The 22,377-nt window shown below is 53.1% G+C and overlaps 1 protein-coding gene across 3 annotated transcripts in view; it reads left to right on the top strand.

Moving 5' to 3' along the window:
* EEF2K (eukaryotic elongation factor 2 kinase) overlaps positions 1–22,377 on the top strand; it is a 53,251-nt gene that overhangs the window by 27,548 nt on the left and 3,326 nt on the right. For 2 of the 3 annotated variants that reach the window (XM_019751661.2, XM_019751662.2), the window contains 15 exons: positions 183–283; positions 3,533–3,593; positions 4,806–4,843; positions 5,281–5,452; positions 8,743–8,892; positions 9,191–9,323; positions 9,525–9,652; positions 10,360–10,561; positions 11,599–11,666; positions 14,062–14,130; positions 14,916–14,978; positions 16,233–16,367; positions 16,524–16,712; positions 18,147–18,271; positions 21,025–21,203. In XM_019751661.2, coding sequence (XP_019607220.2) covers positions 183–283; positions 3,533–3,593; positions 4,806–4,843; positions 5,281–5,452; positions 8,743–8,892; positions 9,191–9,323; positions 9,525–9,652; positions 10,360–10,561; positions 11,599–11,666; positions 14,062–14,130; positions 14,916–14,978; positions 16,233–16,367; positions 16,524–16,712; positions 18,147–18,271; positions 21,025–21,203 — 1,813 coding nt within the window. The remainder of the gene's footprint in view (positions 1–182; positions 284–3,532; positions 3,594–4,805; positions 4,844–5,280; positions 5,453–8,742; positions 8,893–9,190; positions 9,324–9,524; positions 9,653–10,359; positions 10,562–11,598; positions 11,667–14,061; positions 14,131–14,915; positions 14,979–16,232; positions 16,368–16,523; positions 16,713–18,146; positions 18,272–21,024; positions 21,204–22,377) is intronic. The other variant, XM_019751663.2, reaches the window with a different exon arrangement.

Raw genomic sequence — 22,377 nt, 5'->3', positions numbered from 1 at the left:
TGTCACTTGTGCCCTCAGGAGAGCTGTGCCCATAGGGTCTATCAGGGGCTGTGCTCCCGAAAGGGCATTCGGTGGGAGGATTTCTCTGGCACCAATGCTGGCTGCCTCCGCAGAGGTGGGGACACCTGGGAGGTCGCAGGGCCGCAGGAGGCAGGGCCCGTCTGACCCTTTGCCCTCTGCAGGAAGCCTGGAAGCACGCAATCCAGAAGGCCAAGCACATGCCTGACCCCTGGGCTGAGTTTCACCTGGAGGACATCGCCACAGAGTGTGCCACGCGTCACAGGTCAGCAGCTTGTCTGGGGGTGCTATATGGAGTCCCTGGGGGTATGGGTCCCGCTTCTGCTCACAGTCCATGAAGCCCAAGTAGCCTTGGGGACCGAGGACAAGAGAATATAACATCAGCCAGTATTTATGCTCCAGGCACCGTGTATGCATTATGTCATCCGGTCCTCACCGTGGTCCTGGACGGTATGTGGTCCTGGGCGGTATGTATTCCCAGGTGAGGCTGAGCTGTGCTGCAGTGACAAACCCGGGGGCTTGGTGCTACCCAGGTGTGTGTCTCACTCGGATGAAGTTGGCTGAGGGTTGAGCAGCTCTGCAGGGCAGCTCAGGGATGCAGGCTACTTCCGTCTGGTGGCTTCATTATCTCTGCGCGTGGCCCCCACCGTTGCCACCACAGGGAAGGGCGTGGAGGTCAGCACACCAGGAAGATTTGCAACAGGGAGCGGGGGGGGCATCTGGATTTCCTCTTTGCAAAGGCAGAGGGAGGAGAGTGTTTCCAGGAAGAAGAATGAAAACCAAACAGACAAACCCCCCTCCAAACACCACCACTGATACAATAATACAGATGGTGGTAACGGTCGTAATGAGGGGGGACCCTTATTTATTGAACCTTCCATTTGCCAGGCACTGTTTTAAGCTCTCTGTATGTGCTGACTTATTAAGTAAAGCCGGAAGTAGCCGTTGTGACAAGCATTTGGGACTGGGACCCCTTTGAGAATCTGATGAGGGCCGTCTCGGAAAGTCACACACTTAGGTCTCATTTTGCTCATAGTGTTAGAGGATTCATGGACCTGCCCTAGAGCTTGCCCCTTAACCTGTGACCTCTGTGGACCCCTCCAGCTCTGAATCACCCACGCTGACACACTCAGTTCCCTTAATTGCCCCAGGGGAGAGGGAGGTTTGCCCAGGGTCACCCAGGTAGGTCATAAGCTAACCTTCTGTCTCGTTCCAGTGTCTTTGAATTAGTCAGAACTCTGTTTCAAATGCAAGTGACAAACCCAACTCCCAGTGGGTTAAGGAGAGAAGGGAATATGTGGTTCATGCATGTGGCTTCAGGCATGGCTGGTTCCAGCAGCTCCAGGGATGCTTTCGGCTTTGACCTCAGACAGACTCTCTTATATCAGTGGCACAGAAGGCCCCTGGGAGCCCCACATGTCATCTCACCCAATGGAAAAGGCTCTTTTCGTTCTCAAGTTATTTACACAAAACTTCCATGTTTGAATCTTGTTGATCTGACTTTGGTTATCTGCCCATGTCTGATTCAGTCCTTGCACCAGAGAGCGCTGCTCTCATTGGCCAGGGCCAGGTCACATGCCACAAGCCAGAGGGTGCTGGGGGGCAGCTCCCCCCAGTCATATTCTGAGAATGGAGGATAGTGGTTCCACATAGGAAAGCTGAGGTGCCGTTACCACAAGAAGGGGAGCGGGTGCTAGGCTGGCACAAACAGTTGAGTCCGCTCCACCTTTCTGCCACGTCTTCCTGCTCTCAGCCTGTGAGCCCGGCGTGTATCCCCTCCCCACACTGCACGCCCATTCCTGGTGGGCTCTGGGGTCTGTGCTAGCAGCCGAGGTCGACATTCTGGGATCCCCCAGGGGAGGGGGAGGGCTCTCTTCCTTCCTGCTTGTAAGGGCAGTGTGGTGGCTGGCTGGTGACACGTGGCCTCCATGCTGAGGACACCAGGCCACACAAGAGGTCCCTGGGTAAGCAGGACCCACATGCTGGGCTGGCTCTGTGTATCCCAGAGCTGTGGGGATCTGGGACCAGGGACCAGGCCCCACTGTTTATTTCCTAACAAAAGTGTGTCCCTTCACCTGCCCTGGATGCCAGTGGAAGGCGGGCAGACATTGATGGCCAGAACCTCCAGAGGTTTCTAAATTACGGGCTTCCTCTGTTCTTGGTTTTGAAAGCGCTCTGGTGTGAGCCGGTCCTTTATTGGGGCAAATTTCCTATTCACATGCCTTGTACGCAGGCTGGTTAAGAGCAGGGTTCTGGTTAAGAGGAAGGTTCAGGTTGAAACCAACCTGGCTCTGAATCCTGGCTCTCAGGCAGGTTACTTCACCTCTCTGAGCCTCAGTTTTCCCATCTGGAAAGTGGACACAGCAGTTGTACCCTTCTCACAGGGCTGCTGCCAAGGTGGGTTGAAGAGCTCCGTTTAAGCCCCCAGCACATAGCAGACGCTCAGAGTGCTGAGCAGCTCTGAACCTCTGACGTCAGTGGTCGTGAAGGACAAATAAGACACGCACACGCACACGTGCACACACACCCCTCTGGGTGCCTCTCAGTTTTCAGTCTCATCTGAAGGTGAGGGAAGACGATTTGCTTTACCTGGGTCTCTACATAGTAATAATAATCACCGTTGTGATTGATTGAGCATGGTACCTGGCACAGGCCAGCGTTTGCAGCTCTGGCAAACCTTCCTCCTGCCGGGCGTGGGGGAGGCAACCTGCCAGGCTTCTGCATGTTTTTCCTCGGTGAGGCTTCAGGCTCTGAAGAGCCTGTTCTCACGGGGGTGCCAGGGAGGCCTCTAGAGCTCAGAACACCTCAGCCCTGGGGGAGGTTTTAGACGAGAGAGGCACTGAACCAAGGACTTCCTACCAGGCAAACCTATTTGGGGCCCCGCCAGCCCCAGGGCCACACTGGCTCTGGGAGAGAGGACTCCTGGGAGCGGAGGGACGGAAATGTACTGGAACCCTCTCTGCCTTGGCTGTGCATCCAGCAGCCCCTTTCCTGGACTCAGAGGCAGGACTCTCCCGACCCCTGCCTTCACCCAGTTATAGGCAAGGCCCAGGTACCTGGCAAGGTCAAGGGTGCTGCCACCTCCTGTCCTGGGACGTGCCCGCCTATAATAAGGACATTGATTTACATGGTCATTCGTCCAGCATGCATTGTTCAAGCATCCACATGCCCCGGGCCACACAGTGAACAGACAGACCTGGGTCTGCCTTTTTGGGGTTTTAGTCAGTGGGGGAGCCCACCCATAGCACAGCAGTGGGTGCTGGGGGGACATGGTGCATTTGGGGGGACACACGGCACTGCTGCGTTTGAGGAAGGGGAAAGAGGCCAGTGTGTGGGGGCCTGGGAGGGAGGCAGGGAGGGAGAGTGTCCACATACCAACCCAGGAGGTCACCTGGGCCGATGGGCTTGGTCCCGAGGGCAGCGGGGAGCCCAGAAAGGTCTTTCACCTTTAGCCAACCAGTGAGGGGAGCAGGTGGTGGACGCTGTGCCCTGGGGGGCATTCTGGTCTCTGCAGGTACAACGCTGTCACCGGGGAGTGGCTGGAAGATGAAGTTCTCATCAAGATGGCGTCTCAGGTGAGCGGATCCCCGAGCCCCGTGGGGGCGGCGCTGAGTGGGGGCTTTTTCTCGAGCCCATTTCAATTCATGCCCCCTCTCTTCCATGCCCACTTGTATTTTTTTTAACTTTGAGGAATTTTTTTATAGCATTGTGTATTTTTTTATAACAGCTTTATTGAGCTGTTAATTCACATACCATCCAACATACCCATGTAAAGGATGCAGTTCGGTGGTTTTTAGTCACGGAGTTGTGCAGCCGTCACTCCAATCGATTCCAGAACATTTCACCATCTGCAAAAAAACCCCTGTAGACACCTATTCACAATCAGTCCTCAGTTTCCTCGTCTGCTCCCAGCCCTGGGCAACCACTAAGCTACCTTCCATCCCTGTAGATTTCCCATTTCTGGATATTTCATATATTAGTCATATATTAAAAGATTTTGGCATTGTTGTAAAAAATGAGTTGACTGTAAACACATATATCAAAAATTACACGTCCCCACCCGTCACCGAGTTGTAACATGAGTTCAGTGGCTTGCCACCAGCCTTTTGAAAATAAGGAATGGGCTAGAAAACAGAGTGCTTCCTGCATAGAGAGGGGGAGGATGGTCTTGTGAAACTTTCTTCAGTGTATCGCATGCTCAGAACAGCACAAAGTGAACACACCGTGTAACCAGCACCTGCCATCACGCCTCCTTCACCCCCAGGGGTGAGCATCACCCGGAATTCTGTCTCCCCAGCTCAGTTTTGTCCCCTTTTGGATTTCATATCAATGGAACCAAAAGAAAGTATTATTTTCAGTATGTCTTCTTTTGCTCACCATTTTGTCTGAGGTTCGTACATGTGTTTGCTGGAACTCTAATTCGGTCATTCTCATTGCTCTACTGTATTTCACCAGGTGAATAAATAAGCCTGACGATGTATCTGTTACACTGTTGGTGGATATTTACGTTGTTTATGTGTTTTCTCCTGCAAACACATCCCTTCACATGCCCCATCTCCCCCCCACCCTGTTGCCCCCATACATCTTCACCCCCTGGAGGTGGAGGAGCGAGGTGGTCTCCCATCCCCACAGCCTCCAGGCCTTCTCTCAGGCTTCGGTGCTGGGGACGGAGGGCCCGGGAGTTGGGGATTGAGATGAGGTCCACGGTACCCATTTGGCGGGTGACGCCCGTGGTTGCTTCCGGGTGGGGCGTGGGGACTGCTAACCATCTGTCTGGTGTCTTTCAGCCCTTTGGCCGTGGTGCGATGAGGGAATGCTTCAGGACGTAAGTGACAGCCTCGTTCTCGGGGGTGCTGCCCAGACTGCCCCAGGCTCCTGAGAGCAGGGACGTCACGACCTTTCTGGCCAAGAAGCAGAGACAGTGGCCTTTGCTTCTTGTATGTCGCTCATGGTCCTCTCCATCTGGTCTCCCTTGGATCACACATTAGCCCTGGCTGAGGGGATGGGCTTGGGGAGGACAGGGAGTGTCCAACTGACGTCTGCTCTGGTCCTTGGAGGCCAAGGGATGTGGAGTAGGGGACATTTACTGATGTCCTGTAAGCCCCCGCCCAGCTCTCTGAAGGGTGCAGTGCAGTGTGGAAGCACCTCCCACCTCCCTCATCCTGTTCCTGGCTGAGCCAGGTCTCCCTGTCCTGAGGACGCAGGGCTGGGTCCCTGTGAACCCAAGTGCCCAGATGGGTCCCCTCCTCCCTCTCCCCCCAGGAAGAAGCTCTCCAACTTCCTGCACACCCAGCAGTGGAAGGGGGCCTCCAACTACGTGGCAAAGCGCTACATTGAGTTGGTGGACAGGGACGTATACTTTGAGGACGTGCGTCTACAGATGGAGGCCAAGCTCTGGGGAGAGGAGTACAATCGGCACAAGCCCCCCAAGCAGGTGTGTGGCACCCGCTCTGCCTCCTGTTGCCATCAGGACAGCCGGGGACAGTGTCAGGAGACAAATCATAGGGTTCCTTCCTCCTTTAATAGTCAATAATAGCAGCCACCGTTTATCAAGTACAGTGGGCCAAGCGCTCTATTTGCAGAGTGCTTTATTCCTAAAAACAGCACTGAGGTTGTTCAAGGTGAGTTGGAATGTCTTCATTCCGTTTACAGGTGGGGTCTAATAGTCAGGAGTTTTGTTTGCAAATGGCAGAAACCCACTCAAATGGGCTTAATCCAAAAAGGGAATTCATTGCCTGGCAGGACTGAGAAATAGTGCTGGCCACCGGCTGGATGCAGGAACGCGCTGGGGTGGGTTGTTGGGAACCTTTCCCCATCTCTGGCCTCACTGTTCTTCTGTGTTGCTGTCATTCCCAGGCAGCTTCTCCACTTGTAGTGGCATGTCAGCCACCATCAGCTGCAAGCTCACTTTCTGTCTTCTCAGAAACCATGGTGGAGGGACAACACCTGTTTTCCCAGCAGTTCCGATAAAAGTCTCAGGACAGGGTTTCATTGGCTCTGATGAGGCCAGCTGCCTTTCGCTGAGCCAATCACAATGTCCAGGGGGAGGGAATATGCAGATTGGGCAGGCCTGAGGCATGTGTCCATTGTTAGAGACAGGAATGTGGTTCCTTCTACCCAGCCTATGTGAACTGAGATTGTGGCTCCCAAGAAAAAGCAGGAGGAGGAACGGGAATGGATACCTTGTCTACCCCTGGGGAACCCAGGACCCGAAGGGTTAAGTGACCTGCGTAAATGGGCAAGGTTGGAGCCTGGGCTTAAATATGGGCTTTCAAATTCCTGCCCAGTTGGCTCCTTCACTTGAGCCCCCATGGTGTTGAGTGATAGGAGGCCAAGCAGAATTTCCTGTTGCCTGTGGGCATTTGGCGAACCAACGCTCCAGGCCTCTGCCCTGCCTAAATTCAACAGCTCAGCTCTCCCACTGTTTGAGCACCTATTAGAGACAAGGCACTGTCTCCTGGGTGCCTGGGGAGTGCCACACTTCCAGACAAACAGCAGAATTTATTGAGTACCTTCTGTTTGCAGGGTCCTTGAGCACATGGGGTGGACATAAGAGGCCAGTCTTAACCCTCGGGGTCTGTAACCTCGTTGGCTAGTTAGATTCCAGCCTGGTCCCCTTTTTCTTCCTCCCTAAGCCCTTTCCTGCCTCAGGGCCTTTGCCCTGACTGTGCCCCCGGCCTGCGTCACTCATCTCCTCCGTCCTTTCATGGCGAGCTCCTTCTCTTAGTTCACGTCTCAGCTCATAATGGTACCTGCTTAGTGAGGCCACCCAGACCACCCTAAATGAAGTAGCCCTTCCACCGCTGTCACCCTCTGTCACCCTGTGTAATGTCATTCTGTTCTGGTTTCTTTCTCCTTTTTTTTTTTTTTTTTTTTGAGTAGTTAGTGCTATTTGAAAGGGTTTTGTTCATTTAGTTAATATTTTAGTAGCCTCTCTCTTCCTGTCTTGTTTAGTCTGTATCAGCGCCGACGTGCTCAGTAACTAATAATGTGATTGAAATTAATGGCGAGGAATGTGGGTGTTTGAGGAGGAGCTGGATGTCCCCTTGTGCCTGCACCCCTGCAACTGCCTCTGAGTGAGCAGGTGGCCCAGCTGCAGGCTTCCCTTAGGGAGGGAGCCAGCCCTTGGGCTGATGGTTCTCAGGACTGAGGCCGAGTTTGGGACAGTTCTCGGCCCCCAGCTCTGGGCGCCATTGGCCTCTGCAGCTGTTGTCCACCTGTCCAGTGACTTAGCCAAGCAGCTCCCTGGGTGGTCGTTTCTTTGGGAAACCCAGACCTGGCTCCTGTTGTGGTGGCATCGAGGGGAACAGGCTGCTGTGGTGGGTTTTTCTGTAACAGCACAAGGTAGAGTCTCAGCTCTTCCCTACCCCACTTTACAAACCAGACACAGTACTTACACATTTTTTTCTGTGTACAAAATTAAACATAAACTTGGTGCAAAATTCAGCAAGGAATGTCTCAGTTCCTTATGCGGGGAGAGAACCACTGTTTACTGTTTGGTATGCAGTACTCTGGAATTATATCTGCTGATAATAATGACATCAGCAAACGTTGACAGAGTCTTTCGTGCACCAATAGATTTCATCCTCATGCTAGCTCTGAGATCCCCATTCCATAGGTGAAGAAACTGAGGTAGGAGAGATAAAATAACTTGCCCAGACTCACAGTATTAGTGTAAGGCCCAGGCTAAGTTGTTTAGCAGACAGACTCATAAATGTGTGGTGAGGTGAAATGGTTTCTTTCTCATCTAACAGTCCCACGATTGATGGGGGGCTTGGGGGGCTGGTGCGTTTCCTCAAGTCATCCAGAGGCCTGGTTCCTTCTGTCTTGTTGCTCTGCCATCCCCCTGGGGTTGTCCTGGACCACGTGATCTGTTCTGGCTCACTGGCAGATGTCCATCTTACAGACTTAGGAAGGGACCAGAGAGAGGGGAGTCGGCTGGAATTGCATCATCACTGTTACTTGCATTTCATTGGCTGGGTTGGGTCACATGACCACACCTAGCTGTAAGGGAAGCTGAGCAGTGTCATCCCTACTGGATGGCTGTGCATCTTGTTAAAATTCAGAGACGTGGGTTCTGTTAGTTTGTTTGGACTGTTATAATAAAATACCATGGACTGGGTAACTTATGAACAACAGAAATTTGTTGCTTACAGTTTTGGGGCAATTTTTTGGGCTCCAAACAGTTTTGGGCTGGGAAGCCCAAGAGCAAGGCACCAGCATGGTTGTGTTGTGCTGAGGACCCACTTCCTGGTTCATAGCCAGCACCTTCTCCCTGTGTCCTCATGGTGGAAGGAGCAAGGGAGCTCTGTAGGGTCCCTTTAATGAGGGCACTAACCCCATTCATAAGGGTTCCTCCTTCGTGACCTAATCACCTCCCAAAGGGCCCACCTCCTAACCCCATCACTCTTTAGGGTTGGGATTTCAACATACGAATCTGAGAGGGGACACATTCAGGCCATAGCAGGAGTTTACATCCTCACAGTGGCCCATGCGGGGATCCAACAGGCAACCTTGGTGCTACCAGTACCATGCTCTAACCCGCTGAGCTAACCGGCCACCCCAAGGAGTTTACATTCTCAAAGGAAAAGGGGACAATGGATTCTGGGGACAGTCAGCAGTTTCTGCCTCTGGGAGTTGGTAAGATCGGGATCCCGGCCAGTTGGCTCCTCTCAATCCCTGTGCTCTGGCCCCCCCCACCTGATGCACCCCACCTCCCACCAGGTGGACATCATGCAGATGTGTGTCGTGGAGCTGAAGGAGAGGCCGGGCAAGCCCCTCTTCCACCTGGAGCACTATATTGAGGGCAAGTACATCAAGTACAACTCCAACTCAGGCTTCGTCCGTGACGACAACGTGCGCCTGACGCCGCAGGTGAGGCCCCTGGACAGGACGGTCCCTGTGGGGTGGGGTCTCGCCCCCAGAGGGCCTTCAAGCCCTGTGGAGCATCCCAGAGGAGATTCTGTAACAGGACTCCCGTCACCCTGTGCCAGCGCTGTCAGTGACCTGAGGTCCCTGCCGAATTAAACAGGGCTCCTTCGTTTGTCTTTTCCTCTAAACAAACCCCCGTGGGCAGAGCTAGGGTGTCCCACTCTCTCAAAGCAGCAGCTGGCCAGTGTGCCCACAGCCTGGTCTCTTGCGGTCCCCGTTTCCTTCCTGTCCCCCACCCCAGGCCTTCAGCCACTTCACGTTTGAGCGCTCCGGCCATCAGCTGATTGTGGTGGACATTCAGGGTGTGGGTGACCTCTACACCGACCCGCAGATCCACACAGAGAAAGGCACCGACTTTGGAGATGGCAACCTAGGTAGGCGGGGACGCCAGCCCGTTCCCGTGGAGACCACACGCCCTTCCCTCAAATCTCAGCTCTTTGTACACCTGAGACAAACATGCCCAGACGGCGTGTGGGCCAAACCAAGACTGGAGAGGGGGGCCTGGCACCTCTGACCCCTGCCCAACCCTGTCACAAAGCAAAACCACGCCCCTGACACTTCTTCTCTGTCCACAGGTGTCCGGGGGATGGCGCTCTTCTTCCACTCCCATGCCTGCAACCAGATTTGCGAGAGCATGGGCCTCACGCCCTTCAACCTTTCGCCAAGAGAGCAAGACACAGTGAATCAGAACACCAAGATGCTGGTGGGTGTCCAGTGTGAGCCAGCCGGGGCCCTCCCGTGCTTCTGTGTGAGGGCGGCCCAGGCCTGCACGCTTCACTGCAGAGCACAAGGGCTGGAGGACCTCAGTCCCATCTGTGCCCCACCCCCCACCCCCAAATTTGTGCACAGAGCTTTCCCAAGTGCCCCACCGATCCCCGGAGTACCTGGGGTCTGCTTGACTGGGGCCCACTCTGCCCAGAGTGAGGAGACCAGATGCGTAGAGAAGGGAAGAGAGGTGTGTGGTGTGTGTGTGTTTGCATGTGTCTGTGTGTGTTGTGTCGACAAATGGCTGGACTAGAACTGGACCTGTCTCTCTGGGCACCTCGCTGTGTCCAGGACATGCCCCCCCCCACACCACCACCACACACATGGACCAGACGTCAGAGAATGTCGGCAAAGACCAGCTTGGGATCCTGGCCATGCATTCCCCAGCTCAGGGCGGTGAATGTGGTCGGCACTTTGGGGAAGGCTGGCCAGATGGCCCTTCGAGCTCCTGTTCCAGATGGCCCTTCTCAGAGGCCTGCGGGTTAATCCCCACTGATTATTTTTAGATTTTCCACTAGTCCCTAAGCGGCATGGATAAGAACCGTAGGGCCTCAGGGTTCAAGGGAAAAAGAGGCAACAACAGGAAGAGTCCTCCATTCCCCCTAGGGTACCTATGTGACATGAGTGTCCCTGTTACTTCTCCAGCAATCAGCCAAGACCATCTTGAGGGGGACAGAGGAAAAGTGTGGGAGCCCCCGAGTGAGGACCCTCTCTGGGAGCCGGCCACCCCTGCCCCTCCGCCTTTCAGAGAACTCGGGAGATGAGAACATGAGCGACGTGACTTTCGACTCGCTCCCTTCCTCCCCATCTTCAGCGACACCACACAGCCAGAAACTGGACCACCTCCGTGAGTGATGGTTTGGTCCCGGTCCTGGTGATTGGAGGGGACAGGCGCCAGGCAGGCAGAGCACGGCGAAACGGGGTTTCACTTAATGTTAGGAAATCAGACATGCTACCCAAAAAGATTCATGACCCAGAGGGTTTTATGGGCACGTTCCATTATTACACGTTCAGGATGCAGGCTGTCCGGAGGAAAAAGACAACCCCTGTTGTAGAAGCAATAAACACTTCCAGGGTGTTTTATGGAACTAGCAAAACTTGACAAAGCAGCGAAAAAGAAAACTATTCAAACCTCACTTAGAAATATTACTATATGGTGCAGACATTCTAAATAAGACACTAACAAATAAAGACCAGTCGTATCTTTAGGGAACAGCAGCATCTGCGCTTCCAGCCTGAGGACCACCATAGGCAGTGCTTACACAAGCGCGTGTGGCCGTGTGCCAGTGAAGCTCCGAGTGTGGACATTGAATTTTCAATTTCATATAATTTTCACCTATCACAAATACTATTGATTTTTTTCCAACCATTTAAAAGCATTAAAAAAATTCTTAAAAACCATATTAAAAACGAGATAAGCCACATTTGGCTCATGGGAGCTCGAGGCAGGAGACAGAGACTGAGAACCACCAGGAAATGGCTGATTTTTAAGCCATCTGAACCCCGCCCCACTTGTAGCTCCTCACTGGTCCCCAAATGTACAAAAGGCTTTTCCTCCTTCACAAATGCACCCCATGAGGGCCGACTGTGGGCCAGGCACACGTGTTCACAAACACGTTGCACACACACATTTGCATTAGGACGAGGCACAGAGGGTCAACCACTTACTCAGGGCCCCACGCTGGCCAGTGGCAGACGCGGAGAAAGTTCTGGAGGAAGGACTGGAGACCCCCAGGTGCTGATAACATTCTTCTCCCTTTCTTGCACTTTTCTTTAAAAATGTAAAAGCTTGGTGGCAGGTGCAGGGAGCTCGGCCGTAGGCTGGTCTTGTGACCTGTCCCCGTCGTGGAGCCAGCACATCATCCCCGTTTCCTCCCTGCTCAGATTGGCCTGTGTTCAGCGACCTCGATCCCATGCCTCCCCGAGATCACGACCCCTTGGACACTCCCCGGGTGAGTAGAGACAGACAGTGGGGCAGGCCTGGGACGGGCGGACTCGCCCAGCGGGAGCTGAGGGGCTGCCCAGATGAGCAGGTGGGCAGCAAGGGTCTGCCCTGGGCACCGTCGGGGCCGTGGGGACAGGGTGGGGGTGTGAGCACATGAATCTCAGCCTTCTGCCCAAGGCAGCGTGTCCTCTCCAGTCCCCAGAGGTGGTCAGAGAAGAGAGAACCAGATCAGCAGCAATGCAACCTGCTACCCGCTGGGCTCAGCCCTGGGCTGCTTTGGCCATGTATGTGTGGACAGTTGTCTCAGGGAGGGGGCTCTGCTGGGCTCCAGATGTGTCACTCGCACATCTGGATGTGATGCTCTCAGGTCAGAGAAACAGTACAGCTCCCTGCAGCCTCTGGGGGACTCAGTGGTGAGAAAATGGAGGCATGCAACTTGCATTCAGGTGAACCTATCATGGAATCAAATGAAAAATTGACAGGAAGTTTTCAAACAGACTCTGCAGAAATCTCACACTTGCGCAGACCACAAGGGTCCTTGAAGCTGTGCTCCCAGATGGCTTCAGAGGTTCAAGTTCACTATTGACTGCTTTTCAGAATTGTTGAGTGGCAGAAAATAAGACTAGCTGACATGTGTGGCATCGTCGCTGTGGGCAGACACTGCTAAGGGCTTGATAGGTGCTCTCAGGGAATCCTCACAACAGCCTATGAGGTCAATATTATTTTTCAGTTTATTTTCATAATAAATTTTATTCTAGAATCAGCATAAATTTTGAAATTTCAGAATAGGTCATCCATTGTCATGGCTGAAGAGGAAAAGGTACGAAAGAGTAGCACGGTGGAAAGTCTGTCTCCCATTTGTCCATCAGCCACCTGCTCCTTGCCCCCAATATTAGCCACGGCCGGGCCGGGGCAGGACTCTCATTATCCCTGGTTGATACACGAGGACACTGAGGCACAGAGAGGTTAAGTTACTTGCTCCTGGTCACTCAGTGATGGAGCCAGGATTGAAACGCAGGCCATCTGGCCTCAAACCCACCCCCTGTACAGCTCTCCTTTGCTTCCGTTCCCCACCTCAGAGTGGATAGCCCCCCCCCCCATTTCTCGGATGGGGAGACTGAGGTTTAAAGAGGTTGGCTACCTCGCCCAGGGTCCCAGAGCTATTGGGGTTTGCACAGGGTTTTCTATTGCTCAGTTCCAGAGTGGGGACAGGGGGCCCCAGGTCGGGCAGTGGGTGCAGGGAAGGGGCTGCCTGGAGAGTGACAGCCTGGGGAAGAGTAGGAGGGCAGCCTGGAGGCTTCTAGAAACAAGGGCGGGGCCTCTTTAAGAGGCCTCTTTAAGCTCCTGGGCCAAGGATTCCACTGTCCAAGTTTGCAAGGCTCCCCTGTCTGTCTAGGGCAGTGACCTGGGTGTCACATTTGTGCTATTGATACCAAGCTTCTTTTAAAAATATATTTAAGTAAAATAAAATGGCTTATCTAAAGAAAAATAATAAGTGAGAAGTATGAATTCATGACAGAGGTTTTATCTGAAGGGGACGTGAATGGGCTGGGAGGGCTGCACAAGAGGTCTAAATTTTAACATAATGTTTTAGTTCCTCTTAAAAATAAAAGAACTAAAGTGACTAAGGCCTAATGTTAAGAATTGAGAAAGCTGGGGGATGGGTACACAGGAGTTCACCTTAGTGTTCTTGGGTCTTATTTGTGTGCTTGATGTACTTTGTAGAATAAAGAAGGAAAAAAAATGAAACTGTTAGCTGAATCGTGATGCAAGTGACACGCAGATATGGCCAGAACTCAACCTTGGTAGACAAATGACTGAAGTTACAGATTCTAAATTAATACGAGATTCCTTTTCTGAACAGAACTCAGATCTAGAACAAGAAATAGGCCCAGGTGACCTGTGCAGTGTGGGCAGAGGGCTTCCTTGTAGTAAATATTGTTCCCAGTGCTACATTTTTGTCACTGGCTCACCCTGCTTAAGCCCGCCTTTGTTTTCCTGCCTGTGAAATGGGTGAGCCACTGTTAACAATATTGGGACTGTGACCCACACTCTCGGAGTATAACGCCTCATTTCCCCCTCACAGCTCTTTGGTATTGGTGCTGTAATGAACCCCCAGAATGAAGGAAACCAGAGCTCAGAGGGTAAACGGTTGCCCGGGGTCACAGCTGGCCTTCACAGAGCTCAGATTTGAGCCCAGGCAGTCTGGCCTTAGAGCCCAAGCTCTTGGCTATTACTTTTTACCGCTCCCTTGTCACCCAACCAGCAAGGGCAGGAGGAAGAGAATGTTAGGTGAGGTGATGGGACAGAGGAGAGAAAGCACATGTCTGGGATGTTGGGAAATTACCACCACTATGTACTCCAGGGGCCACTGAGACCCTATGGTCATCTTCTCTCCACAGGACAGTGGGGACAGCGGATACCCCAGTGAGAAGCGGGGTGAACTGGATGACCCAGAGCCCCGAGAACACGTAAGGAACCCCTAGGAAGTGACATCAGAGTTTTCTGTTGCCTCATCTTCTGTTGGGAAGATGGGGGGCGGGGGCTGGGATGAAGTGAGTCGTGACAGCATAACAACTCAATTAATAGATAAGATCATTTCAGGTAGTGACGAATGCAGGGCAGAAGATAAAAAGGGAATGGGGACCAGTAAGTTCAGTAAAGGGGACAAGTGTGGGGGATTAGATGCACGGTTGAAAGAGAAGCTGGGATCTCTGGTTGCTAAACAGAGAGGATGCTGGGTAATAGGCTGAATGGAACTGGTACAGGTGGGAGGGCCCAGATCCAAGGCGTGGGGAGGGAGGCTTCAAACCTGAGGGCAGGTTTCTGAGGCACCTCCCAGGCGTGTCCTGGTGAGGGTAACCTCAGGCAGTGTCAGCCAGTTAGAGGTTTAGCTGTGTACCGGCATCTGAGCATCAGGGCTCGTCTTGCTGGGAGCCTTCTGCTCTCAGCTTCATTACTGCAGGTGAAGACGTAATGAGGGCTTTGGCTGGAGCAAGGATCGGGGCCCAGTTTTCTGGGATCCTGTGCCTCTGAGTCCGTTCCTGTGCACACAGGGACAGTGAGAGGAAGGCTGTGGCCACACTAGCACATCAGTCCTGCCTGTTACCCAGCATCCTCTCTGCTTGGCAGGCAGTGTTCCAGCTTTCCCGGGATCAGGCCCTGTCCCTTAGGAGGAGGGTTCCCTGGAGGGCTGGTCCAGTTTCCCAGGAGGAAAGGCTGCTGTTTGGATCACTCTATTCTCTGCCTCCCTCAGGGCCACTCGAATGGTAACCACACGTACGAGTCGGACGAAGACAGCCTGGGCAGCTGCGGACGGGTAATGCTCCCCGAGGAACCCTGTCGTGGCTGTGTGCTTGCCGTTTCCGGGCTCTGCTTCTGTCCCCTCCCTCACATCACTGCAGCCTGCCCGGGCGCCTCACACATCTCCTTAAGGAAGGTTTTGCAAAGGAGCCAGTCCCCTTGGCAAATCCTTTTAGAGCCCCTGCCCTGGGTGGGACGCTGGGAGATCTGTGGGGAGGATCGGAGATGACCAGGATGGCCCATCCTGGAGGGGAGGTCACAACAGCCACAGCTCACGCGTGAAAGCCGTGCCCACGTAAACGCCGTGCAGTGTTCCTTTACTTCCTGCAGCCACCCAGTGAGACAGGCCGATGTTATCCCCATTTTACGTAGGAGAAAACGGGGGGCTTCAGCAACCCTCCACAGCTTACCTGGCTAGTGTTTCTAACAGGATCCCAGGTGGTCAATATCAGCAGGCAGGTGTGGGAAAGACCCGTGCTCCCTCAGGAACGCTATGCTCTTCTCTAGCTGACTCTGACACACCCTTCAGCCTCTCACCTTCCGGCCCTTGCGAAGGCAAGTCTCTCTCCCACCTGCAAGGCCCTTCCTCCCGCTGCGGTTCTGTCTCCTCAGAGCCCGCCTGCTCTCCCACGCTGGACCCGGGGGCACCGCCTCCAGGAGCCTCCCCTGATCACCGCAGCGGGCGTGACTCCTCCCTCTAGGACAGACTGTTCCCCGGGCAGTGTTTCTCCATCAGGCCTCAGCATGGCGTGGGGCTGGGTTCATTCCGGGCTGGGTCGTTCTTTGTTGTGGGGCTGTGCTGTGCATTGTGGGATGTTCAGCGCACACCCAGCTGCCTGGTTCTGTCCTGCGAGAACCTTGACAGGGTGTCTTGTCTTTAGCTGGGAGACATTCCCAGAAGCACCCAGTTGAGGCCCAGAGGAAAGCAGGTGGATTTGCTGCAGAGTCTGAAGTCAGACTCTTCCGGTGCCTTGTGTGGGGCTCTGGCCAGTGGGGGCTTAGGGTCCAAACTCCCCACCCCCACCGAGGTTGATAAACAAGGGGAAATGCTTCTTTGAACTGCTGTGCTCCGTTCTGCTGGCCTTTGTGTCCTGTTGCTGTCCCTTCGCCCACAAGCGGACAGAATTTGAGTGACTAGAAATGGATCGTGCCGTGTTTGTGCAAGAACACTTGACACCCTAAGGGTCCACTCCCTGCCTTGCCAGCCAGGCTGACAGCGGGGCAGCACGTCAGTCCCCAGTCCCTGGCTTCTCCGGCTCTCTCCCTTCAGGTCTGTGTGGAGAAGTGGAATCTCCTCAACTCCTCCCGCCTCCACTTGCCGAGGCCTTCGGCCGTGGCCCCGGAATTGGAAAGGCTTAATGCTCTGGACCTTGAAAAGAAAATCGGGAAGTCCATTTTGGGGAAGGTATCGCAGATGCCCGTTTCAGAGCCCTCTGCACGACCCCACGTCCCCCAGCTCTTGCCTCTCCGCTAATCGCTTCCTCCCGCAGGCTGGCTGGGGGCCCTGGGGTGCGGCTGCGGCCTCCCAGACCGCGGGCCAACACCCAGCTCTGTGTGGCAGGTCCATCTGGCCATGGTGCGTTACCACGAGGGCGGGCGCTTCTGCGAGAAGGATGATGACTGGGACCGCGAATCAGCCGTTTTCCACCTGGAGCTCGCCGCCAACCTGGGTGAGCTGGAGGCCATCGTGGGCCTGGGACTCATGTACTCGCAGCTGCCCCACCACATCCTGGCTGACGTCTCTGTGAAGGTGAGAGGGGCGTCCCCCAGCCCGCCATGCTCCCCATCCTGGAGGCGTATGCATGCCACAGACATTTCCTGGGCATCAGTTTGGAGCCAGGCGCTTATCGGTTGGTTGAAACTGGTAGAATCGATCTGTGCCCTTGGGAATGGCTGGGAAGTGACAGTCACATTTCCAGGCAGTACGACCTGGTGTGATGGGAGAAGCAGAAGGTACTGGTGGAAACACATGAAGAAAGGCCCAGATTGGGGTCCCCGGGGGTCAGCGCAGGCTTCCAGATAGTTGGTTCTTGCAGCGCCCCTAGAGGCAAGAATAGAGCCTGGCACGCAGCGGGCGAGAAGGGAGACAGGGTAGTCCCTGCTGCATTGCTTGAAGCCTGAAGGTTGAGAAGGACCCTCTAGACTGACATGAGGGCTTTGCGTTTGCCACTGAGTAAGGTAGGAAGTCTTGGGGCACCTTTGAGAGAGTGATGGGTGCTGACGTGGGCTGTAAAGGTGTGTCTCCGGCTGTTGCTGTGGGATGGGTCTTAGGGGAGCAGAACGGAAGCTGGCTGGGTGTGCAGTGGTGCAGCCACAGTGGGAAAGAGCGGGACAGCTCCTCCTAAGGCTAAATGCAGAGCTACCTGTGACTCAGCAGTCCCACTCCCAGGGATATACCCTCAAGAATAGAGGCATCCACACAAAAACCTGCCCACCAATGCTCACAGCAGCAGCTTTCACAATAACCCAGAAGTAGAAACAAGCCAAACGTCCATCAGCAATGACCGGTGAACAGATAAACAGACTGTGAAACATCCATACAATAGAATGGTGTGTGGCCCTTCAAAAAGAAGGAAACACTGGTCCATGCAGTGACATAAAGGAACCTTGAAAACGGGGTGCTAAGTGAAAGAAGCCAGTCCCATATTGTATAAGGACATTTATATAAAATGTCCAGAATAGGTTGGTGGTTTCCCACGGCTGTGTGGGGTCGGGCGACTGGGAGGTGACAGTCTGGGGTACAGCGTTTGGTTTCTTTTTGACTTAATGGAAATATTCTGAACTTGATTATGCTGATAGTTGTACATTCTGTGAATATACTAAAAACTACTGAGTGGTGTTCTTTAAATGGGTGAATTGTATGGTGTGTGAATAATAGCTCAATAAAAAGAATAGAAGCAGGGAATCCTGTTGGAGGCAGGAAGGAATCAGAGCAGACGGAAGGGGAGAGCAGGGTGAGCCAAGCGTCCCTTTCTCCCTCCTGATGGGAACCCCCAAGGAGCTCTTTGCCACAAGCACTAGCCCCGTTATCTTTCTCACCATGTGCAATTCTACAGCCGCCCCAGCCCGGAGCTCTCCAAACAATTCAAGAAACAGGGAGATAATTGATTAGTGAGACCCTGGCGGCCCCTCCCGTGCAAACCTCACTCCCTTTTCTCTCCCCGTCTCTGGTTGGAATTGACAGGAGACAGAAGAAAATAAAACCAAAGGATTTGATTACTTACTGAAGGCAGCTGAAGCTGGCGACAGACAGTCCATGATCCTGGTGGCACGAGCTTTTGACACCAGCCAGAACCTCAGCCCCGACAGGTACTGTGGGCATCACTCAGGTGGAGCTGGTGGGACCCTGGCTGCAGGTGGGAGCATCCCCTCCAGTATCATCAGCACAGACCTGGGTTCCAAGCTCGGCTCCCCTGAGTTATTTTACCTCCCTGGCCTCAGTTTCTAGAACCTGCATCCTACTCCGTGGTTGTTGGCTGCCCCCTGCTGTTGTCAGGCACCTGGGGCTTTCTGGGAGGGCTCGGGCTGTGCACATTCATGGGAGAGCTGTAGTAGCCTGGCAGTTCCCTCCTCTCGGGGTCAAGGTCTCTGTCACTGGGTCTAGAAGGAAAGTCAAGCTCTGCCTTATCAAGCTCTCAGGGTCTAAAGCATCTGGATACATGACCTGTCTGTATTACGTGTCGTGTAACATTTTATCGGGTACCTGCTGTGTAGTGGTACAGCTCCCTTCTGTTGGGACCACACGGTCACGTTGGGGGTTCTGTTTCAGGGGGAGCAAGAATACCGTGTCTGTATGTCTGTGGTCCCAGTGCCTCGTGCAGCACCTGGCTCAGTAGTTGTTTGGATGAACGAACTGACACATCTCTTTGACACAGACGGGGAAGGCACGTTTGGTCCCATTGTACAGATGAATAAACTGTCGTTCTGAGAAGTGAAGGGACTTGCCCAAGCTAGTAAGTGGCAGAGCCAAAAGCTAGGTCTTCTCACTGCTCCTCCAGTGGACTGTCTACTGGCTCACTTCTTACTGGACTCAGAGCTGTGCTGACACAGAGGGGAGGTAAACAAAAGATGGTCAGGTGAAATGCCAGCATGTATGGTGCGCAGTGAGTGCAGTGGGAAGCGTGGCCTGGGCGGGAGGTGCTGGAGCTGGCGCTGAATGTCAGAACCTGTGGTCCTTCAAAAACCTTCGCTTCATGTGTTTTCATGTCCTTTGTCTGCTTTTTATTTGAGACGACAGTTCTTTGTTGCTGGTTTGTAAGAATTTTTTTGTATGTTATTAAGGCTGTTAACTCTTTGGCATATGAGTTGGCTTAAAATTTTTTTTTTCCCCCAGAGATAGCTACCGTAGCTGGGAGGGGGTGGGTAGGAGACAGGACATAGACCGCTCAGTGACTAATACTTACTGGGTTTGGGGGTGTGCCGATTTTTTTATATTTATGTACTTCAATCTATCAGTTTTCTGTTACAGCTGCTGCTATAGTCATTTTGCTATTCTCCCTCATTCCAAGCCGCGCCAGCCTCTTCCATTTAGGGAGCATTATTTAAAGGCTGATTATGGGTAAGGCAGGTCCCACGTAGGCCCAAATTTGCACTGAAAGCGTGTCATCCGCCTCAGAAGTTACCATCTACCAGGGAAAGGAAGAGTCATCGGCAATTGTAAGCAGGGTGGGCACCCTCCCACTGGGTGTGCAGTTGAGTGGAGTGGGCAGGGGACACTGGGCCCTTTCCCCGGTTTCCCATTTAATATTTGGGGGCAGTTGTGCTCTGCCCTTCGAGACTGGGGAGGGTCAGAGCTGAAAGGGCGAGGTGATCTAGCTGAGCGGCTTCCAGTCACGTGTTCAAACCCTAGCTTGTTAGGTATGTCACGTGTCACTGATAATTTTCAGATAGTTCCCCCTTTTTTTTTTTTAAATAGAATAAAGTGGAGCCAAAGTCACTCCCGAATGCCAGCCCATTCAGCCACTCATTTACATTTATTGGTCCCTGCCTTCCGTTGTAGTGGGGAAACCATAATAAACAGGGAGGGAGTAAACAGGAGAATTACAGCTTGGGATAGTTGTGAGATACAGGGTGTGTGGGGACAGCAGCTCTGAGGAGCTGACGTATAAGCTGGGGTTGGAGGGACGAGGAGCCAGGCATGGAAGGAGTTGGTGAAAGACCGTTCCAAGCTGAGGGAGCAGCTGGTGCAAGGGCCACGGAGCAGACAGGAACCGGCCTGTTCCGGAACAGAAAGCCTGGCATGGGGAGTGGGGGAGGGGGGCCGTGAGCAGGGCGGAGTCAGGTCGGGTGGGGCCTTGGAGGGCAGGCTAGCACGTGATGACAGCTGTCGCTTCTGGCACGTTTCACCCGTAGACCTTCTTACCTGCGCCTGGCTTTGCTCATTCCTGATGTGCTATAAATAGTGACTCACGCTGGGTAACACACAGGACGCCGTTTGCTCTGTATTGTGTGTTGTTGAGATTTGGGTGGCATGTTTGTCTACCCTGGGTGGTTTGGCTGTTCACGTGCTGCAGCAGGAGAGAGCTGAGGCTAGAGGGCCACAGGCAAAGAGGGAGGCCAGTTCTTCCTGGGGAAACCTGGCATCAAGCTGAAGGGGAGCCAGAGCTGGCCAACACGGGCAGAGCATGCGATGGGGCACGAGATTGCTGTCAACTCAGATGTGCTGAAGGCCTCCGCGAAGGGTCCCCCACCCGCCACCCCTGCAACCCGAGTCACAGGGCAGATCGATTGGGGTGCCAGCCACTGCGCATGCTGGCCATAGCGTGATTTTGTGCGAACTGGGAAAATGCCACCCCCTTTCAAGATGCTCTCTTTCCCTTTGTTGGAAAATTGTTGTAATATACCGATTGTGTTAGGGAAAGCTAAAGACTGCTGTCTCAATAACTGTGCAAATCTACAGTGTGAATGAGGCCCCTTAGATGTGATGGCATTGGGTACTGTGGGTCCTGGGTCACAGGTGTGGCCCCGCTGGCATCTCGGAGTTGCTTCTCCTGCCGATAAGCCGCCTCCTTCCAGCCCTGTTGCCATGGTCACCTCCCTCTTTTCCGCTATCTCCTGGCAAGGTCCCGAGACTGGCCGGAGGCTCTGCACTGGTACAGCACCGCCCTGGAGATGACAGACTGTGACGAGGGCGGTGAGTATGACGGGATGCAAGACGAGCCCCGGTACGCGCTGCTCGCCAGGGAGGCCGAGATGCTGTTCACGGGCGGCTGCGGGCTGGCGAAGGACCCTCAGAGATCAGGTGGGTCTGCGCAGGCGTGCCCCTGCGGGGGGGGGGGCTGGCCCCGGGGGAACGCCATTCCTGTCCCACTGGGAACTACGGCAAGGTAAAGGCTGAGTGTCTTCTTTGGGTGCTGGGGGGGCCCTCTGTTCTGCCACGCTGGACACCCATCTGGTGCTGGCTCGGGACGGGCTTCATGTAACTGGTGTGCGGATGAACATTTTCATTTTAATGGCTGTATATCGGGGGGTTCGGTTTTTTTCTTCTTCTGTGTTTTGCAATTTAAAAAATTGAGTGGGCATTTTCATAACATAAAATTCACCATTTTAAAGTGTACAGTTCAGCGGGGTTTATATAGTCACAATGTTGTGTGACCATCACCACTCTCTAATTCCAGAATATTTCCATCACAGCAAAAAGAAACCTGGTACCTGTTAGCAGTGACTTCTTATTTCCCTCTCCCTCCATCCTGGCTGCCTACTTTCTGTCTTAGTGGGTTTACTTTCCTGACATTTCCTATAGATGGAATCATACAATATGTGGCCTTTTGTGTCTGGCTTCTTTCACTTAACGTAATACTTTCAAGGTTTATCTATGTTGTAGCAAGTTAGTACTTCGTTCCTTTTTATTGCCAAATAATATTCCATTGTACAGATATATCATTTTTGTTCATCCATCAGGTGACACACACATAATATATATTCTTTTCTGTTACATAATAAACATACTGAACTGATGTCACAGGTACAGGATGATATAATCTTTAAAAAAAGTTATTTTTTAAGATTATATTAAAAAATTAAGCAAATAATGCAACTCTATAATCCCGTTTTTGAAATTTCTAAATCTGAAAAGCTCTGAAAACCAAATTTTTTTGTCTAGGTTGCACAAATTCATTTGGTGGCCAGACCTGTCCAGAACTGACATGAGGCTGTTGAAAATCTTTATTTCCTCTACTTTTCCACAATTCCCAATTAGTTCTGCAAAAGTCCTCAGCCTTACTCTGATTGGCTCAGATGGAATCACCCACTCACCCTTAAGCCAATCACTGTGCTCATTGAGATGGCTTACTCTGATTGGCTATGCCTAAGTCTGGGCCAATCCCTGCGGCCTGGTGGGAAATGGGGAGGATGCTTTGATTGGCCAGGCTTGGATCACGTGACCACATAGAGCCTCACCCAGCTCATCTGGAGGG

The sequence above is a fragment of the Rhinolophus sinicus genome, linkage group LG18 (assembly GCF_036562045.2).
Source record: "Rhinolophus sinicus isolate RSC01 linkage group LG18, ASM3656204v1, whole genome shotgun sequence".
NCBI lineage: Eukaryota > Metazoa > Chordata > Mammalia > Chiroptera > Rhinolophidae > Rhinolophus > Rhinolophus sinicus.
This window is presented reverse-complemented; position numbering and strand designations above follow the sequence as displayed.